Source organism: Culex quinquefasciatus, chromosome 3, assembly GCF_015732765.1.
Source record: "Culex quinquefasciatus strain JHB chromosome 3, VPISU_Cqui_1.0_pri_paternal, whole genome shotgun sequence".
Classification (NCBI taxonomy): Eukaryota; Metazoa; Arthropoda; class Insecta; order Diptera; family Culicidae; genus Culex; species Culex quinquefasciatus.
In genome coordinates, this window is record NC_051863.1 from 174770494 (window position 1) to 174792028 (window position 21535).

Sequence of the window (21535 nt, forward strand, 5' to 3'; positions counted from 1 at the left end):
GAATTGCAAAAAATGTTGTATGGAACTTATTGCAAAACTTGATTTTTTCAGCACTCTTCGTATTTATCCAACTCGGTGAGCCTCGTTGGATAAATGTACGACTCGTGCTGAAAAAATCCTCTTTTTGCAACTTGTTGCATAAACTACTATTTTGCATTCCGCTGTAAAACTGTCAACTTTTCCTGTCCTTCTGGAGAAACGAAACAGCCTACTTTTCCCTACCAAAAATAACTGAAACGAAAATTTATACCTTTCAATACCAGTGCTGAAAAGTTCTACTTTTCAGCACTGAAATGTGTGCTGAAAAGTTGAACTTTTCAACACTATTATTGAAAAGTAACATTTTTAAATATTTTTTTTTGTTTTTAACGGTGAATTTACTAAACACATGAATGTTTGACATATTACGCCCATTTGAAATGTTAGTCTTGATTTTAAATTTTTGAAAATATTTCGAAAAGATCGGAAAATTTCACGAATGTTTCATATTTTAACATTGAAAATCGGACCACTAGTTGCTGAGATATCGACATTGAAAAATGGTGGGCTGTTTGGGTGAGACTTACAAAACATCACTTTTCCTGTTTTTAAACCTTTGCATTGCAATATCTCAGCAACTAAAGGTCGTATCATCAAAGTCCGATAAAGCAAAATATAGAGAATTTTCTCAGCTTTTCAAAAATATTTTTTCTAAAAGTGTGCAAACATGTGCACTAATTTAAAAAAATTAAAAACTGCGACTATTTTCAAAAAAGTCACCTAAATATGGATTTAACTTGAAAACGGTGCACTTTATCAAAATTTCACTAAAGTACTTTTTGATTGCAAATTTGATTTTACATCGAAAAATGAAGTTGAAACATTTTTGCGACCAAAATTTCGATTTTTTGAAAAAATCAGTATTGAGCATGAGCATGAGCATGAGCATGAGCATGAGAGATCACCCATGGTTGCCCCTCCGTTGCTGAACAAAACCGTAATATCCTTTCAGCACTACTGATTATAGGCTTCGACGATCTAGTGGTGTTTCCCTTATCAACAGCATGTATGAATGCGCTGAAAAGATAAAACACCATGATTGCTAAAGCTAGATCAGTTGCGAATAGGTAACAGTCATTGGCCACCAACGGCGCCCGCCATGTCAGTTTGTAGACCTCGATTTTAAGGGACGGGAATGTTAGTTAGCGCAGGTTGCTACTAGGGCAGCTGATTTACTCTGTGCTTACACCCCACGAGCGCCAGGAACCTGAAAACTTGTTAGTAGGATAGGGTGTTTGGTCAGGATTCATCATAGAAGATGATGATGCGACCCAAAATCATAGTGTTTGTTGAACGGTATTTTGTATTATTCTCAAGGCAAGCAATCGGAGGCTGCGGATGAGACATTTCCCGTTTATCTGTTGTTAAATTTTAAATGAAATGGTCTAGTCTTAGACAGCCGGCTGTGGAAAGATAGAACCAAAATCATTTGTAATTAAAACTGAAGGGTTAAACAGTGTAATTTTTAACTTGAGATGATTTCACGAGTTTTGAATGATTGATGTTTAGTGAGGTACTGATTAACTTTGCGAACGACGAGTTACGATGTATCGAGATGAAATGGTATGATAGGGTTTTGTTGTTGTTGCACATCGACAACGGACGCGAAAAATTTACCGACCCGACGAAAAGGCATCGCAAATCGAACTGACTGTCATCGGGACAGTCAAAGCCAGCCGCACCTTCACACGCACACACGCACGCGAAAAAAAACGAAAAACACACTGCGACGGACGCGAAAAATTTTGCGACCCAACGAAAAGGCATCGCAAATCGAACTGGCTAACTGTCATCGGGACAGCCAAAGCCAGCCGCACCTTCACACGCACACACGCACGCGAAAAAAAACGATTTTTTGAAAAAATCAGTATTGATTAAAAAATTCATAACTCGGTCAAAGATTTTTTGCACAACCTGGAAATTTCTGAAAAGTTGGCAATTTATGTCCTCTAAAACATATCAAAAAATAAAAAAAAATAAAAATAGTGTTTTTTTGCAAATCAAGTTTTAGTGATAAAAAGTTGAATAAAAAAATCACCAAATTTTTTTTTACCGTGTATTATTTTTTTCCAGTGTAGTCCGTATCCATACCTACAACTTTGCTGAAGTCACCAAATCGATCAAAAAATTCCTTCAAAAGATACAGATTTTTGAATTATCATACATCATTTTTGTATGGACAGCTGCCAAATTTGTATGTAAAATGATATGGTCACACTAATGATGCAAAATGGCTTCTTTGGGCATACCGAAGGCACCAAAAAAGATTCAGTCGGATTAAAAAATACAAATATTAAAATTGAAGAAAAAAGACCGATTTCGTAAAGAATTGCTCTGCTAGGATATTTCGTGATCAAGTCAAAGTAGAAACTAGGAAATGTATATGGGTCATTCCACCTGAAGTGTGTAAGAAAAAATGTAAATTTGAAAATTACCATCTCCGATTCTGCCCAAATTTGGCAGAGCTGTTGAGACTATCAAAACATGCAAAAATCCCGAATTTCATCCAAATCGGACCACCCCTCCAGTTTTGTACCCTCCCAAAAAATCGACTTTTTGGCGATTTTTGAGCGAAACCCCTATCTTCAAACGACGATAACTCAAGAACCCCGAATCTTAGAGGGTCTGTCTTAGACTCAATTTTGAAGGAAATTGGACGTAGAATCCATTTCTGTGATCAAAATTTAGATTAAAATATGTTTTCTACCTGTATTGCGCAATTGAAAACTTTAAATGTCCGTATCTCAAAACAGCCCTATTTATTTTTTGAATTTGACCTCACCATCGTATTCCTCGTCCGATTTTACATAAGAATCACTTATCGACAGAAAGGAATATGTTTCGTTCCAGAGATATCGAATTTTAAAGTTTTGAGTATTTGATATTACCTAAATTAGCTACACTCGTCGCCTCTGCTAGAAGCACTCAGAAGCGCTGTTCAATAACTGCTACCTGGTTATTTATTGAATTAAGATTTCATCCCAAATAATCATTGCCAAAATAGGCAAATATTGAATGTAAACCACTGTAGGAAACTGCTGTATAATCTTAAATTAAAAAATAGTATACAGTGAATTTGTGTGCTAGCCCAATGGATAGTCCAAGAATGGAATTCCCACAGAGCTAGCAGGAAATTGCAATTGATCTTGTAAGTAACACTTAAGAAAAAGTGTACGATACATTATCGTGTTAAAAATTATGAATTAACATGACATGTTAAAACATGTTAAAAATTATGAATTAACATGAATAAAACTCTCGTGAAGCATGATTAAGGAGGAGGATTTCTGGAAAGTATAAAACTGAAAAATGTTAGTAAATCACAAAGATTAATCTGATTTATTATCTGATTAAGATCTAATTCAGTTGTGTTTACTTCGACACCGTCCGAATAATAATCTTTTTTTTTTGTTTGTCAATCATTTAGAAATCTTGAAAGACGATAAAGCTGCTGTCCACATGTAACAGAATTGAAAAAAATCATCAGTAATTATTCATCAGCACGACTTAGCTTCTAGCAGAGGCGGCGAGTGTAGCTAATTTAGGTAATATCAAATACTCAAAACTTTAAAATTCGATATCTCTGGAACGAAACATATTCCTTTCTGTCGATAAGTGATTCTTATGTAAAATCGGACGAGGAATACGATGGTGAGGTCAAATTCAAAAAATAAATAGGGCTGTTTTGATATACGGACATTTAAAGTTTTCAATTGCGCAATACAGGTAGAAAACATATTTTAATCCAAATTTTGATCACAGAAATGGATTCTACGTCCAATTTCCTTCAAAATTGAGTCTAAGACCGACCCTCTAAGATTCGTGGTTCCTGAGTTATCGTCGTTTGAAGATAGGGGTTTCGCTCAAAAATCGCCAAAAAGTCGATTTTTTGGGAGGGTACAAAACTGGAGGGGGTGGTCCGATTTGGATGAAATTCGGGATTTTTGCATGTTTTGATAGTCTCAACAGCTCTGTCAAATTTGGGCAGAATCGGAGATGGTAATTTTCAAGTGCTGTTCCGCTTCAGATGGAATGACCCATATATAATTTTCTCGAGTAGGTTGCAAAAGATCCTAAAGCGTCAGTTGCAAATACACTCAACCCCCGGTGGTTGGTCACTTTTTCGTTTGACACTTTTTTAGTTTGTACCCCGTTGGTTGGTCAAAGTCAAACTAAAAAGTGACGAACTGTCACTTTTTACACGGCCCTCACGCACACTATCAAAACAAACGTTTGGTAGTGTGTGTGAACTCCGTGTAAAAGGGGTGTCAAACTAAAAAGTGACCCCGTTCGTTTGACAACAGTTGGTGTCAAACCATCGGGGTTTGAGTGTAAGCCGTTTTTTTGGTGGGTTCTCGATATATTTACAAATGATCAAATTCAAAAATGTTTTGAATTGTTCAGCTGCACGTATTTTTTACTCAAAAACAATACAAATTTTATTTGTTCTAGAGAAAAAATCAAATCAGTGTCGTTTTGCAAACTAACAATACATTTTTTTAAATTGAAATTAGTGTTTATTGTAAAATTCCCATGCAACAAAAAATCTTTCTCAGGCCCGGAAATACAGGTTTTAATTATTTTTCAAAATCTATCCAATTTTAGCCCACAGTTGAAGTTCACCCGAATGAACACCTCACACAACTCACATGCGCGTGAATTACGCGCGCGCCTGAAAATGAACAGAACGACAACAAGCACGCTGTTTGGAGCCTTCATTCAGTTACCATGATGATTCAGTACACCAGTCTCGGGGTTTGTTTTGATCTGTTCGCATGTGTTTCCAGCTGCCTGACTGGATGTATTTGAATGGAAACCCAACTGTGGCTGAATGAGTGGTAGTAGTGAAACGATCGTCGACTTGGGCTCTCTCTCTGGATGTAGAGGTGATATCGGCTGTCAAGTTGCTGGAGTGATCTTCCACCATACAGAACGCCAACAGGAGAAACAAGTGTCTACCATTTGGATCGAGTTTTTTGATTGTTCAAATTAATGTTTTAATCGTGGAAACTTGTACAAATGTGGATTATTTTGCGCTGATTTCAAAGATGGTTCGATAAGCGTTTTTGTGATTCCGGAATACAACTAACAGAAGAGGATTTTACTCCAAACTGCGGATCTTGATTTTGGATCACGCCCTAAAACCTTGATCATCGTTGTCTTCTTTGCTGGTGGAAAGTTTGGAACAACAACGAAATCAAACATGAATCGATTGTTGTTGGGTGCGTTCGTTGTGGCTACAATGTTTAAAACAGGTGAGTTTTCGTTTTTTTTATTATAATCCAAATTTTCCTTAAATTATAAATTTCAATTGTTTTCTCTTTGTTTTAATCAATATCTACTCAATTTACATAACCAATATTAAGCGTGTCCCTTTGAATAATGATCAATTGATCCTATCCAAAACCATGAAAAAAAGATAAAAACAAACATATCAAGTAACCTTATCAAAGCGAAAAATCCGACGTAAATTACCAATTAGTGTAGCTTTACTCCTTTGCCATTATTCACAACCTTGTGAGCCGTACTCCTTCCAACACAGCATTTATCCTGGCTCTGGTGCAGGAAAAAGTCTGCAATGTGTGTGAGGGTCCCCGGTCGTCATAGTGATGGGTCATCCTTTTAAGCGCCATCGAACCATCGAACAGTGATTCTGAAGAGCTGAATTCTTTGGGGAAAAAAATATAATTTTCGGCTGTTTAGTGTTCACTATTTTTTTGAAAATAATAATGTAACTTTGGATAATCGATTCAAACTTGTGCAAGTGTCCAAACATTGTTTTACACCTTTGGATTTTTTTTAAAGTCGAACCTGATAGTTGAAATTTGGTAAAGTTTAGATTAGGAAACCAATTACCAAAATTACAAAAAAAAAAGAATATATATATATCTAAAAATCTGTCTGAGAATAAAGTCTATAGCCTCATTTATCTGAAACCTTGATTTTCAAAGTTTCGGATTCGACTTGAAATTTGCATTTTTTTTTTTTGCCCTGCAAACTCAAATCGAACCCATTGTTCCCAGCTGTGGTCAGCGGTACCATATTCCGGATTGGTTTCTGTTCAAGTCAGCAAGCTCGAGTGAAAGTAGATCCTTTGGAAGAAGACACCCCAAAATAAAAGGACACATTTACGTCAATGTATCGCCCCCGCCTCGCACCTCCGCTAACAATTAGTGAGATTGAATTTAGAAGAATGCGAATACTCAATCGTTCGACCTAACATCTAACGAGCGAGAAAAAAAAATCACAGGGCGTTAAATTAATGGCTTTCAGATATTGCACGTTAGATGGTTGTTACTTCCCAGTAAAATTGTGAGGCTTCTCCTTCATATTCATGCTCGATTTCCCGGAAAATTTAATAAAACCTTTCCCCCACACAATAAAGTAGCATTCCCTTGGCGAAGGTGTGGCGGGGGCCCCACTTGGAAAATAATTGCAGAAGGAAAAAAAGGGAGAGAAAAATTGCACCACTCTCTTATCGCCGGATTTCCACTCGATTGGTTGTGATGAAAAGAAGAATTGGACCCCAATACGGAGCATTGTCCTGGTGCGGGAATTCAACTTTGAATTGGTGTCCTGGTGGGAAAAAGTTCTTTCACTTGAGGGGAGCCGCACTTTTGAAGCGCGCGCGAATTCAAAAGCTGAGCTTTTCTATTTATCTTTTGTTACAATCGCAGCCAAAACTCAAACAGAACAGTATTATGACGCACGCCGCTGGAAGAGGCGAACTTTTGATCCGCGAATCACGTGGTGGGGAGATTATCCCCAAAAGACTAATGAGGACGCGCTTCACAGCAAATAGGCTTGACGAAATGTTGGAAATTTTTTTTCAATCTAAGGATGTCGTCCTAACTGTTAAGAGACCTTGCAACGTTTTGCCTTCCTCAAAAAGTGTCCAAAATGTGTCTCAAGGTTTAAAGATGGCTCCTTTTCCGAAGTTTGTATATCGGAAGGTTTCCTGTTACATTACCGTAGGGGACTTGATGCCCTTTTTTTGTACCGCCAATAACTTTGTCAATTTATCACAAAACTATGAACTTTTTGCATGAATAAAAAGCTTAAACATTCAACTATGTTTGGCTGATAAGGGTATTTTATCAGATGAACACGTCGAATCATGTCAAGCGTTTAAAATTTACATTTACATTTACATTTTTTGTTTACAAAACATTTGGAAAATGGTTCAAATTGTAGTAAGGCCGTTGCAAATATTTTTTGAAGTTTATGTCCCTCGACTTTGACCAAAATCGAGGCGAGGGGGGTGGGGCATGGTTTCAACATTTGAATGAAAAAGTGTTTTAAAATGTTTTGCCATCATTAGTTTCGAAAATATCTAAGTACAGAGAATCCTCTTTTTACGCGGTGGCGTTACGCTTTTTGTTTCGTAGATTTCTCTTCAACCATAAAATATTTTTGCAAGCTTCAAATAGCGTTTTGTAGATCTGAATAATAAAATTTACAAATTGTTTCTAAAACATTGCAAAAATGTTGCGTCGTTCCAGAGAAATCGACAAATTAGAAAAACATAACGCATCGCGTAAAAAATGATTTCACTGTATTGAAAAGAATGTTATTTTTTGCGAAAAATATTTTTTTGCAATTCCGTCGTGAAACTACTTACTTTTCCTGTCATTCTTGAACGACGAAATAGCCTACTTTTCTGTACCAAGAATAACAGAATCGAATAGCAACACTTTTCAAAATAAATGCTGAAAAGTTCTACTTTTCAGCACTCAAATGGGTGCTGAAAAGTTGAACTTTTCAGCACTTGTTTTGAAAAGTAACACTTTTCAACATTTTTTGATTTAAACGATTTATTGACAAAATACATGAAAATTTGACATAAAATTTCACTCAGTGTGTGTTTTTTGGAATTGCAAAAAATGTTGTATGGAACTCGTTGCAAAACTTGATTTTTTCAGCACTCTTCGTATTTATCCAACTCGGTGAACCTCGTTGGATAAATGTACGACTCGTGCTGAAAAAATCCTCTTTTTGCAACTTGTTGCATAAACTAATATTTTGCGGTGCTGTACATGGGAATTTCATAAAAAAAATCAAAACATGATTAAACAAGCTCAAACATATTTAGCATTGATTGGTTAGTTGGAAAAATTGGTTCGAAAAATCAGGGGGCAAAAATATCTTTCCAAAAAACTTCTAAATTTCCATGAAAATAGAAGTCTAATCAACTGCGAACAATCTAAAATGATTTTTAGATTGTTCGCAGTTGATTAGACTTCTATTTTCATGGAAATTTTGAAGTTTTTTGGAAAGATGTTTTTTGCCCCCTGATTTTTTGAACCAATTTTGAAGGGTGGGTGGGGGAGGGGCTTAAATACTTCAAAATTTTAAAAATGTTTTTCAAAGTACATACTTCTGAAATAAAAAAAAACTATTTTTTTGAAAATCTTCAGGCTTTTTTGAAGAATTTATCACCAATCAATAAGGACGTTGCAAATATTTCCCAAAGTTTATGTCGCCCCCCCCCCCCCCTCCTTCAAAAATTTCCCGAAAAATCAGGGGGCAAAAAACCTTTTTATTAAAAATAGAAGTCAAATAAAATTAAAACAATCTCAAACGCATTTTTCTGCATTGATAATTATATTTAGCTTGTTTGGGCTGGATTAAAAATATTTTGAATTTTTATGAAATTACAATGTACAGTACAGCTTTTTTTTTGCAAAAAAAAAATCGCCTGTACTTAGATATTTTGGAAACTAATGATGGCAAAACAACTGGACTGGTGTATGTACCTTTCAACAGCTGATTAATTGAAAGTTGGGAACAGAGTTTGCGAGTGCCTCAAGAATCGAGTAAATCTACTGAAGGAAAAGAAAAAGTTACAAAAAAAACTTTCGAAAGAGCTCCCCGTGAATTCAAAAAGGTAGAAAAATTTAAAATCATATAGTTGGTCAAATTAAATAGAAAATTGTCATTTTTTCATTTAAAAAACAATTTCGCTAGAGATAAAAGCTGTTCAACCGAGAAAAAATCAAGGCGAAGGCGTCATCCATAAAGTATGTCACGCTCTAGGGGGAGGGGGTATGGGCGAGTGTGACATTGCGTGTTATAAGTATAGGTAAAGCGTGACAAAGGGGGGGGAGGGGGGGGGTAAATTTTGGCTGATTTTAGCGTGACGTACTTTATGGATGAAGCCGAAGGGGCAAACATAGTTTTCCCAAAATATTCATTTTAAATATTTAAATAATTAGAATAATATTCTTCTGGAGAGAAAAAAAATCTGATTGAATTCGTTTATCGAGTTTTAACCCGCTACAGCCCATTTTTTTTTCGATAATTTTTATTTTTCCCATGTTCAGTATGTCATTTTGAACAACTTTTGTTTTACGAAAAACATTACTTCTCTTGTTTAATGTTTTTATTATTTCATTTTTAGTATTTTAATTTGCATTTATCTTGTTTAGTTTAGAGGTGGGCAAAAAAAGAGCGAGCCGCTCAAAGAGCCGGTTCACTAAAAAGAGCAAACGAACCATGGCTCACAAAAAAAGAACCGCGGTTCTTTTTTAAACTTCGGTCTGTTGAAAGAACCGTTCCAAGATAGAATGATTTTTAAACTTGTTATGATTATAATTTATCGAATTTCGAACAAATTGCATCACAAGATTTGTTTTTAAAATTGAAAATGCAATTCTCAATTGAAAAATAATTGCTTATAAAAATTATTCCCAAAATAGCATTGCTGCAAAACACCACTTCAAACTTATTTTCAGTTTCCTACTTTTCTTTGATATTCCAAAAGTAAATGATTTTCTAAACAAAATGAAAAAGCTGTTCTTTATACTGCCGTTTTACGGCGATATGATGTATACGCCATTGAGGTGATTTTGCTGTAGGCACGATTTTCTGTTTTTGTTCATTTTTTCAATTTAAAATGACTAATTTAAGGTCTGCTCTGTAGAAACTGTTAAAAAGTACAATAAAAATGTGGCCCCTACAAAATTTCTTGTTTTTTTCCTATTCTCTACGATTTTAAACCACAAACATCATTTGGCCGTAAAAATAGCAATAAAAAATCACTACTTTTCCTGCCCAATGATGTATGTATACATTGCTCGATCAAAGCTGGCTTTATTTTTTGTGCCAGCTATTTTGATAGCTGAGTGGATCCCGTAATGCATTGTCCACGTGGATACTTTAAGGGGGGAGGGAGGTATTAGGGAGCGTTCTTTTATTACGTAACGCAGTTGGGGGGAGGGGGGTCGGATGCCGTGTTACGTTCCATACAAATTTTTTTAAAATTTGTATAGAAATTTTGTTACGAGAGGGGGGGGGTCTAAAAATCCGATTTTTTGCGTTACGTAATAAATTAACGCTCCCTTAGCGATTGTCTACGCTCCATAAACACATTTTTTGCATGAACAATTGTCAGCAAGGGAGGTGGGTGAGTCTAGAATTTTCAAAAAAGTGTCTACGTGGATGTGGATAAGGTGTCATCCATTAAGTACGTCACATTAATATCAGCCAAAATTTACTCCACTCCCTTTGTCACGATTTCCCTATACTTTTAACACGCAACGTCACGCTTTCTCAAAACCCGCCTCTTCCCTCAGAACGTGACGTACTTTATGGATGATGCCTAATGGACGTCCCCTTAAGAATTAAATCGAAATAATGTAATAAAATATTGTCCCAAAACCTCAAATCAACATTCAAACAGTATTGAATTTGACTTCTATGAATTCTCAATGTATACATACATCATGATGAGTAAAATTGGCGTATACATCATTGTTTGTTTGCTTAATAAAATGGGCCCCAGAGCAGTTTTTTGAAAAATTCTTTCGTCAGGAAGTAGCTTATAAGATTCTTTATCAGACTGTACAATAAAATTGAAAATGTCCAAAATGGCGTATACATCATATCGCCGTAAAACGGCAGTATATAACTGATCGTACATTAAAATATCATCCGAGTACAAATTTGAGCATTTAAAATTGCTTAGCTTGTAAAATATTACCAAAAATCTACTAAATAGCTGAGAGATTATGAAAAAAAAATCTCTTGCCTGATTTAACTTCAGTGTTCATAGACTTCATCGATTAAATCAGAATTTAGAAAAGAGTTCGCAAAATCACACAATTCTTAAAAATAATCTTTTTATCAAAATTTTGAAAAAGAGCGAAAGAGCCGTTCAAAAGAGCGGCTCTTTTTAGTGAGCGAACGAATATGAGCGGCTCCTAAAAAAGAGCGGTTTTGCCCCCCTCTAGTTTAGTTAATGTTTGTTTTTGCTAGTATTTGGCCTATTCTATGTACCACCTACTATCATTACATTTCGCCTAACATTTTTTCCCTGTTTAACAGTCACTTTTTCAATGTTTTGCTTGTTTTTCACATTTTTTTCTATAAAATGGCACCATTATCATTTAAATTGTAGAAAAATGCGTAGAGGCATAGTCTGGGGCACTTAAAAAAATTACTGTACACTTAGTTTTACATAAAATATACGAAATGTTAGTAAAAACTAACTTAATCCACCTATGTGGTTGGAGCCTTCCTCACTTATTACCAACAATGGCTGATATGATGGAATTGTACAAAAATTTCATCTCTTTTTTAGATCCGGAATAAAAAAGTACATAAATATCACTTAAGTGGGCATATCCCGAGACAGGGTTGCCAGATCTTCAATGTTTTAGGCTCGTTGGAAAGGTTTTTTGATAACCTAGCCAACGATGGGTCGGATGATGGACCCGGACATAGTTTACATACATTTAAGTGAGATCCGAATATATGTGAAAACACATTTTTATACATAACTTTTGAACTACTTATCAAAACTTCAATCTGTATAAAACTCGATCTATGGGACCTTAAACCAAGTCGAATGCAACAGGTTCGAGTTAAATCGGTTCAGCCAATGCCGAGAAACATGAGCTAGTTTGTTGGTCACATACATACATACACACACACATACACACAGACATTTGTCCAGTTTTCGATTCTGAGTCGATATGTATACATGAAGGTGGGTCTACGACGTTTTTATTCAAAGTTCATTTTTAGAGCAGGATTATAGCCTTACCTCAGTGAGGAAGGCAAAATCACAGCCAAAGTTGACCCATTTTTAAAAACATTGGCAAACCAGAAAAAAAAAACAAGTAAAACTTCCAACCCATAATTTTTCTAAAATTTTAAGAGTTCTTCTTTCCAATACTTTTTAAAGATCAAAAATTTGTTGAAAAAGGATTTTTGGCGATTTTTAAATCGAAACCCGTCTAAAGGCGGGGTTGGGTTGTAGACGGTTAAATAAACTTTTAATATTTTCCTGGTTTTTCTGTTGAAATCAAGAGTTTTTCACGTTTTTATAGGACTGGTGGACTGTGGACTGAGATTTTTCAAGTATCTGGATATTTTTTTTTGTTTCCACCTAAACTGCATTTTATTTTTAAAAACGTAACTTAATCCACATTTAGGTGGTTGGTGCCTTCCTCTCATTTATAGAGTGATTACAATCCCCTAAAGTGTCCACATGGTTTATGGATCTCCCCTAACGTGAACGCAGCACCTAAGAGGTCCTAATAAAAATAAGGATGAGTAAAAAAAACAGACTTCCTACAGACTTTTTGTCAAGATTATACAGACACCGCCTTTCAGGAAAATGGCATACCTCTACAAGGTTTTTTTATTCGTGGCGACCAGACGGGACCATTTGAGGTTATGTAAATTCATACCATTTTTTAAACTGCTTGTTATTTTAGATAGGTAAGTCAGATCTTGAAAAATCTTAATCCACAAGAAAGGTCTTCGCATATGCTTTCTAAAAATATATAACATGTGAGGGTTTCGTAAAAAACCACCCTTTTACCATAATTTTAAATTGATATGAAACAGTTTTTTTAACATAAGTTTTAAAATACATGAGCAAACTGCATGAATTTAAATAGCAACTTAGGTGACGTTAAGACGGATCGATTAAAACCATTCCGGCCAAAATCGGTTGAGCCTGTGACAAGATATTCCAGTGACATTGATTTAGTACACATGTCTACATACAGCCAAACACACAGACATTTGCTCAGCTGGTGATTCTGAGTCGATATGTACAAATGAAGGTAGGTCTCGGAAGTCTTACTAAAAAGTTCGTTTTTCGAGTGATTTTATAGCCTTTCCTCAGTAAAGTGAGGAAGGCAAAAATCTAAAAATTATGAAAGAATATTTTCCAATCGCATTTAATTAAAAGGGAACAAAATGTTTACCCGGTGTTAAACATCGATTAATATTGTAATACCACAAGTATCCTCGTTCCGCTTCTTCAATTTCACAACAAGCAGTGAGCAAAATAAACCATCTCCATCTCAGCGGATGCACTTTTCCGAGAACAGCTGACGCTGACGGAGGAGGGTTTTGTTGGGCTGCTGCACGGTCAATCGAGTGCAATCTCAAGGGTTTAGGAAAAAAAAAGTGGAGGAAAAAAAGCACCTCTCGGAGACATTACACAGTGTAAAAAAAAAGTGCAGTTTCATGGAACCGAGGGGGAAACGATTCTCAGGAAGTGAGGTGCAATCACGCTATTAATATCTGTTGAAGGAGAAATAAAGAGCTTGCAAAGGACCAACTAGAAGATAGAAAAAGACTCAATGGTCTTTACCGTGAGGGGAAACCGTTGAAGGATTCAACGTATTTAGAAGTGGACTCTGAAAAGTTATTTAATTGTTTGTAACAAAACATTAAATTTCAAAATAGATTTTTTCCTTGGAAAACAGTGCGTTTCAAGAGGAATTTTGTTCCTTAAAAAACTTCTTCTTTTATTAATATTTAGTTTACATTTTTTTGATAAGCTTTATCCAAATTAGATCCAGCTGACGGTGTAGCCGCTCCTTGAGCGTGTCCGTCGCGCCTTTCGTTGGCGAGCGCCGCGCCTTCCCATCTCAGCATAATAATAATGACGATAATAATGGAAAATTGTTCGTGGCCAGGGAAAGCCCGCTAGGCGAACCTTCACGCTAGATAACGAATCGTGACAACTTTTGCGAAGATGCGGAAGTGAACACCCCAAAGCCGGGCGCCGTGGCTTTTGGTTCTCTAATGGAGCGGATAAAATTATGCTGAATTTAGCACAATTATTCAGAGCTGCTCTTGGCACTTGTCTTAAGATTTGAGAGGATTTGCTCCTATTTTTGGTTAATTTAGGAAAGATTTTATTATTCTTAGTTCATCCCTAAAAATTTCAAAATTGAAACAAAACCACATTCTTCCAATCATTCCAACATAGGTGTTCTACCCCTACTTCACGCTTGCCCCCGGAACTTCCGGAAACGCGAATCGCGCTTTGCTTAATCAGATTATTGAACTTTACATCGAACAAGTCCACGTCTCCGTGGCCTAGATTCACGCCCTCAAGACTATGACTGACCCGAGGGGTGAATTTGATTAGTGGTCGCGTGGTTGAAACTTTCTTGTCTGTTGTTTCGGGCGCGAAACAAGAAAGAGGGGTGAAATTGTCAAGGGCGCGCACCCCCCCATTTTAGTGTCGTTAACGGTGGAATTATTAAGGGGGTGCACTAACTTCCCCCCTCACATTTGACTTTCGAACTTTGGGAGGGTAAAAGTTAGTTGGTGAACTATAGTCACGAAGGGGGTGGCATGATTCATTGTGTCTAAATTTGATGTTCTTGAATAACTTTAAGCGTCATCTACAAATAACGTAGCAATCGTGTTTTACATGCAATTTTTTTTTAATGTGGATCGTTACAAACCCTTTTGGTGGATATCCGGGTTTAACATGCGCTGGATTTTTTATTTAACTTAAGACTGTTTTTGATTTTTTTGGCATACATTAAACTTATTTGGCATACATTCACTTATTTTCGTTACGAAATTTTACAATATGTCTTTAAAATTTCAAGGCCTACTGTGATCTAACGTAATATATTGTAGAAAATGGGTGGGTTTGTAAAACATTTGCTAAGCAATACAGGACTTTCCAAATTGGAAACGTGATATCTCAAGAATTATTTAATTAACCCTGAGGTTTTTATTGAATGTAATGAAAATAATCAAAAATCAAATTCAAATTATTCGCTCTACAGCATTGCCTTGGCGTTCTCGATTGCGAGATTCCTACTCGAAACTAAGTGTCCGAAGACTTGATCGTTGAGGCAATTGCAAACCTCTTTTTACACCTTAGCTTCCATCCACCCCGGGATTCGAACAGACGACCCTTGGATTGTTAGTCCAACTGCCTACCAGCGACTCCACCGAGACAGGACCCAGGGGGACGACTCCTACACCTGGACTGAGCTAACGACCTAACCTTTTTAAGTTAGTTCAGGGCCAACATTTACTTCCCGTCCGACGGAAGGCGTGATCAGACAAATCTCGTCTCAAAATTTGTCACCGGGACCTTCTGGATCGAACCCAGGCCGACTGGGTGGCAGCAAACACGCTTACCCCTACACCATGGTCCCGGCAGAACATTACTTAATCCACCCTTAGGTGGTTGGTGCCTTACTCACATTTAGAGGTTAATGCTATCCAAAATAGACACAAAAGGGCAAATTTTTCAGTGTTCTATCAATTTGACTCATTATTCATGCTATCAGATTGGGTAGTCAGATCTTCATAATTCAGGGCACTTATGTGCCTACAACTTATGATAGGGGTCAGATCTCCAATCTTTCGGGCTCGTTGGAAAGGTATTTTGATTACCTATCCAAAGATAGGTTGCATGATAGATCCGGACAACGTTTTCATCAAAATATCTGAGATCCGGCTTCCAAAAAGTGCATAAATAACACTTAAGTGCTTATAACTTTTGATAGATTTGTCAGATCTTTGATCTTTTGAGCTCGTTAAAAGGGTCTTTTGAATACCTTTCTAAACATGTATCACATGGTGGGGTTTCTTACAAAAACCACCCTTTTTAGAATCTTCCAGACTTTTGTTAAATTTGTTTTTTTGGCATAACTTTTGAAGTACGTAACTAAAATTTATAATTTTTAATAGCGACTTATGGGACCCCAAGACGGATCGAATGAGACCAAAACAGACAAAATCGGTTGGGGCAGCGCCGAGATAATCCAGTGCAAATTCCCACCACACACACAGACATTTGTTCTGAATTTCATTCTGAGTCGATATGTATACGTGAATGTGGGTCTAGGTATTCAAATTAAGAATTTCGTTTTTCGAGAGATTTACAGCCTTTCCTCAGAAAGGTGAGGAATGCAAAACTCTCAGCAATCGAGTGCAATTGTCAGTTTTCCCGTAAGTGCTAGTCCAAAGGGTTAGAAATACATTTTAAAACTTCAAGCGCAAAATTCACATATCTGACAACACTGTACGTAAATTTTGAGTGCGGCATCGAATCCTACGTCTAAAATTCTTTAAATTTGCTTACACTAAAGTTGACTTTTTGTTACGTTTTCTCGTCTTATGTATTTTTATCCAAATAAAGGCTTTTGATCTGCTTTTTTATTTTTGGAAAAGACTTGAAAATTCAGCAAAAATCATGAATATTTCGCAATTTTTTTTTTAATAATGTGAAAAATCATGTTGATATACCTTTTTCTTAATTTTATAATAGATATGTTTGCAAAAGTTCAATTTTTTGAGTGATTGTTTAGCCTTGCCTCAGTGGAAAAGGCAAAAATAATGCCGTAATATCTTCGTGAAAAAATAAATGCAATAAAGAGCAAATGATAAGGATGAGGAACTAATCCTTTTTCCTTTTAATATGAAAATTTTGATGCAAAACATAATTTTTCAAACGCTTTTGATATGATTTTTTGAAAAAAATGTGGTTTTTGCGAAATCGACAAAAAACGTCATTTTTTTGGACCACCCTATTTCGGGTAGGTGCACCCTAATCGCTAGGGTTAGTGAAATTTCACAATTTCGCGGACAGCGTGAAATCCGCGAAATTTGGCATTGTCCGCGAAATCCCGTGAAATTTTATGTTTGTGTGAAAATGTAACAATTTTTCATAAAATAACTTATCAAACTCAAAAAGGAATAAAAATAATTTTATGAACTACTGTAGAATTAAGCGAGTGAATATCCTGGTTTTATTACTAATATAGGGTTAATGATTTTTGACGGTTTTGTAGACGGCGTTAAATTCGTGAAGTTTATCAATTTTCTCGAATCATTGAATGCAAATATGGGCAAAAAAAAAAAAATTAAAAATAGAAATATTGAAATGACATGCCATAGTTTCAACATTTGCATGGAAAAAGTTTTTTAAAATGCATTTTACACTAGTTCAGTAGTTTTGCAATCATTAGTTTTCAAAAAATGTAAGATTTGACGAAAACAAAAATATTAGCAAAAAAAAAACATTTTGCGATAACAAACATCGAAAATTTTCAAAAATTAGAAAGATTTTCAAATCAACCCAAACATTCTTAAAATGATCCCAAACATTCTAAAAATGGAATGAAAAACGCAGGGGAATGAATTTTAAATTTATTTCAGTTTTAAGTTTTTCGAAAAAATATTTTTTTTAGTCCCCTGATTTTTCGGGCCAACTTCGAAGGGAGGGGAAGGGGGGATGAGACAAAATCTTTTAAAAAAATTTGTACCAGCCTAACAACTTAATAAATGTTTCATCCAAAAAGAAAAGAATTTTTATTAGTTTTCAATTAAAAAGCTTGATTATATATGTGTGTCAAGTTGATATGAACCATTTGAAGAAATGTTGAGATTTAGTAATATTTTCATTCGCTGTTTTAAAAATTTTAGTGCTATTTTATTTGAAAGGTATAGTTTTGAAAGAAATTAAAAGAATCAAGCTTTGTTTTATTCAAAATAAAATTAAGAGTATTTTTTATCTTTGGAATCATGTTTTAAAAACATAACATTTTTTTTGGGCCTGTTAAATTTTAACGATATTTGTTTATTTGGGTGGATTGCCGTAAAAGTTAAAAAATACTACTTTTTTTTCTTTTCTCATTTAGAATATTAATTTCGATTTTGTTAAAAATTATATTATTTTTGCAAAATGTTTATAAATTTAGTTTTTGAAAAATGAGCTAAAACCCTTAAAAAATATGTTTTATGGGCTAAATGACGCAGAAAATTCAATTTATTTTACTCATTTTGACTGGACAAATCTAGCTATGATATGTAGTTCAATAAAATGTAAAATGATATAACAGAAGCAAATTAGCGAAAATATTTGAGCTTTGTTTGTCGAATATTAACAGAGCAGTTCAGTAAATGAGAATACGCGTGCCCTACATTTTGTTTCAAAATATATATAGAGGCCATCCAATAACCAGGAGGATTTTTTTTTTTTTGAAAATTGGAAGAATTTTTTTGTCGCATTCAAATTTAGTAAAGATTTTTTTACATAATAAAACATAACGAAGCATAAAAAGTAGTTTCTGTGATTTAAACACAGGATTTTCACAGTTATTTTACATTTTCAAGTTCCGCGAAATTTGGTGTTTTGAAATTGAGGTCCCCGTGAAATTTGAAATTTTCGAGCGTGAAAAATCACTAAGCCTACTAATCGCCAAACAAAAAAATACGGGTCTTATTATTTTGGCCATGCCAAATTTGAGCCAAATCGGAGTACTTTTGATTTGGATACTTCCGTGGAATTGCTGCATAATAATGTATAATGTTGCACCAATTAATTTCTTTTAATTTTCTCCACATTTTCCCCACGAAAAAGGTCAAAAAGATGTTCAAAATTTCATTAACAAAACAGACGTGGCAAGCCGTCACAAAAATATAAATAGCAAAAATAATTCAATTTAAAAACAATGTCATTCAATGAAATCACCCAAAAATCTAGCCACCGCCATCGAGTGTTACGTGTGCAACGCGACGGATTCCAGCACCCCCTTCCAGTGCAGCGAGTGGTTCGAACGGTTCGATTCGCCGGACATTAAGCCGCAGGACTGTTCCAACGTTTACGGGGCCAAATACTGCATCAAGCACATCGGTCGCTTCGAAGGTAGCTTTTTTCCACTCACTCAGGGACACGACTCGCCCCCCAAACTGCGGGACTAACAAAGCAAGCGTATTTTGTTCTAATAATTTGGTGAAAACAATCGGCAACGCCTACCTAGATCTAGTCGCAGCTGCACACGGAATGAGCCTACTATGCAAAAGCATGATCTTAAATTCGACATTTTCAGCAAATTTAAATCCATATTTATCCAACTTACACTAACTTTAAATACGGTTGTGGTTTCTAACTTTTATTTTTACAGCATTAGCGATCCTGTGCTATCAATGTTCCTCGGCACACAGCATGTACTGCTCGGACATGCTGGTGGCGGACGAGGCGTCCCCATTCAAACCGGAACCGTGTGACCACGTGTTCGAGGCGGAATACTGCGTCAAATCGACGGCCATGCACGGTTAATAACATTTGGGTTTGGCTGTGGTTGTTTTGCTTTATTTTTCATTTTGTGTGCTTTTTTGTATAGTATTAAATTTAAATTATGTGCACTGCATGTTTGATGTTTTTACTAACCAAAAAGTAGTTTAAATTGTACCTGGTACTCAACACTTCTTTTTTTTTTCTTCCCCAAAAAAAACCAGGTGGAATCGGGGCAAAACGGTACTGCTCGTCGCGTGACCTGGGCAACTATTGCAACTACGTGCGCAATCCGGGCGATCAGATCGAGTACCGGTCCTGCATCTACACGTGCGATACCGACGGATGCAACGGGGGCCAGCGAACGACACTGTCCGTGGTGGCACTGCTGCTGGCCGGAGTTGCGTGGGTGGCAGCCGCAAGGCTGTAAGGTGGTGCCATAGGAAGATAGCATTTTTTAACATTTCCTCAAAAAATATTTTTGTGTATTTTTACTATGATTTCTTGATCATTGATCGAAATCCGTCATTCCGTCCTGTCCTAATTTTGTTTAATCTTGTGGAAGCTTTTTAGTTGTGCTCGAATCTTAACCATATCACGCTATATCAGATCTAAATAAAGACAATAAATTTACAAAAGTCAAGCTAAGAAAGGAACTGCATTATTTCATCCGAACGATTCAAACAGTATTTTTTTTTCGAAACAAGCAGAAGCCAAAGCAAAAGTGCTCTGATATAGCTCAAATTTGACATGATCACAAATTCACATTTTTTAAACTATATATTTTTCCTCTAAAAAATGTATCCATAATTCAGAAAGTTTAGCCTTATAGTAAAAGCGTGTTCAATCAGTCTTATTCGGACACAAGATCTTAAAAATAAGCAATAAATAAAAGAAATTAGGAGGTGAGTAGATTACAAAAAAATTAAAAATGGAAAAAAAAATAGAAGGACATTTTTATGAAAATATTGATTATGATTGCCTTGAATTTCCACATTTAATTGTCAAGGAGCTATTACACTACGCCAAACAAACAAACAAACTTGCACTTTTTGACAGTTTGCCTGCTTTGTTTGTTTGCCTGGATTTGTTTGTAAAACGTCACCCTGCAAACATTTTGCCTTGTTTGCGAGTTTGCCGCAAACTGTCAAACACGAAAAAGTGCGAGTTTGTTTGTGGTAGTGTAATGGCTCCTTTAGTATTCAACTGTTTTAATGTTTTAATGAAAATTTCAGACAGAGACAATTTTTATAAATAATATTTACAATAACTTGAAACTAAATTTCTTGGACTTTTCATTCAAAACTAGCAACGATTGGATTTTATTCGATATTTAAAGTATTTGTCTCTCCCCCCCTTTAAAGTTGGCCCGAAAAATCAGGGGGCAAAAAAAAATATTTTTTCAAGAAACTTAAAAATTTCAATGGAAATTGAAGTGCAATCAGCTGAAATCAATTTAAAATGCATTCCCCTGCGTTTAGAATCATATTAAGCATGTTTGTGTTGATTTAATCTCTTGAATTTTGGAAAATTGTCGATGTTTATTATCGCCTATTTTTTTTGCCAAAAATTTGGTTTTCGTCAAATTTTGAAATCTAATAATTGCAAAACAACTGAACTAGAGTAAAATGCATTTTAAAACACTTTTTCCATGCAAATGTTGAAACTACCACGGCCAGAGCCGAGAGACAAAAACTTTGAAAAATATTTGCATCGGCCTTATCTATAGTAATTTATACACAAAAAAAAGTTCAAGGGAAACATTTGGAAAACATACGTTAAGTGGTTTAATGAATTTAGTTAAACAATTAAAAATATTTAGCATAAAAAAACTACAGTCAAACTCAAGTTCGGATCATTTTTCGAATATTCAATAAAACCGAAAAAGAATCATAACTTTTCGCTGGCCATAATCGTTAGAATTAGGTTTTATTTTTATATTAATGTATCATAACTTTGTTGTCGTTTTAAGTTCGATGTTAGGGTAGACGTCTGCCTGTGTGGATCAATCGGACCGCGCACTGGACTCACAATCCAGAGGTCGCCGGTTCGAATCCCGGGGCGGACGCAAAAAATTCTAAGTGTAAATATAGGTATTCGGTGCCCTCTCCCCGTGCCCATACCTTCACACTTAGGAGACCCGGGAGGCGGAGTCTTGTCGCAAAAAGAACGATACACGCCTGTGGATCCGTTGACGAA

At 35.6% G+C, this 21535-nt stretch overlaps 1 protein-coding gene across 1 annotated transcript; it reads left to right on the plus strand.

Annotated features, from left to right (window-relative positions):
* Positions 1-4775: 4775 nt before the first annotated feature.
* On the plus strand, positions 4776-19980 carry LOC6047857 (U-scoloptoxin(05)-Sm1a). The gene is made up of 4 exons (XM_038265069.1): positions 4776-5294; positions 18806-18967; positions 19227-19376; positions 19561-19980. Exons 1-4 carry the CDS (start codon positions 5243-5245, stop codon positions 19764-19766), a joined length of 570 nt encoding a protein of 189 aa, XP_038120997.1. The 5' UTR covers positions 4776-5242; the 3' UTR covers positions 19767-19980.
* Positions 19981-21535: the final 1555 nt, after the last annotated feature.

Bases quoted from the DNA above. Each gene is read 5' to 3' on its own strand.
- LOC6047857 (XM_038265069.1), top strand. From the start codon at position 5,243: ATGAATCGATTGTTGTTGGGTGCGTTCGTTGTGGCTACAATGTTTAAA. The intron at 5,295-18,805 runs GTGAGTTTTCGT...CCAAAAATCTAG, and splicing joins GGCTACAATGTTTAAAACAG to CCACCGCCATCGAGTGTTAC. The intron at 18,968-19,226 runs GTAGCTTTTTTC...TTATTTTTACAG, and splicing joins GCACATCGGTCGCTTCGAAG to CATTAGCGATCCTGTGCTAT.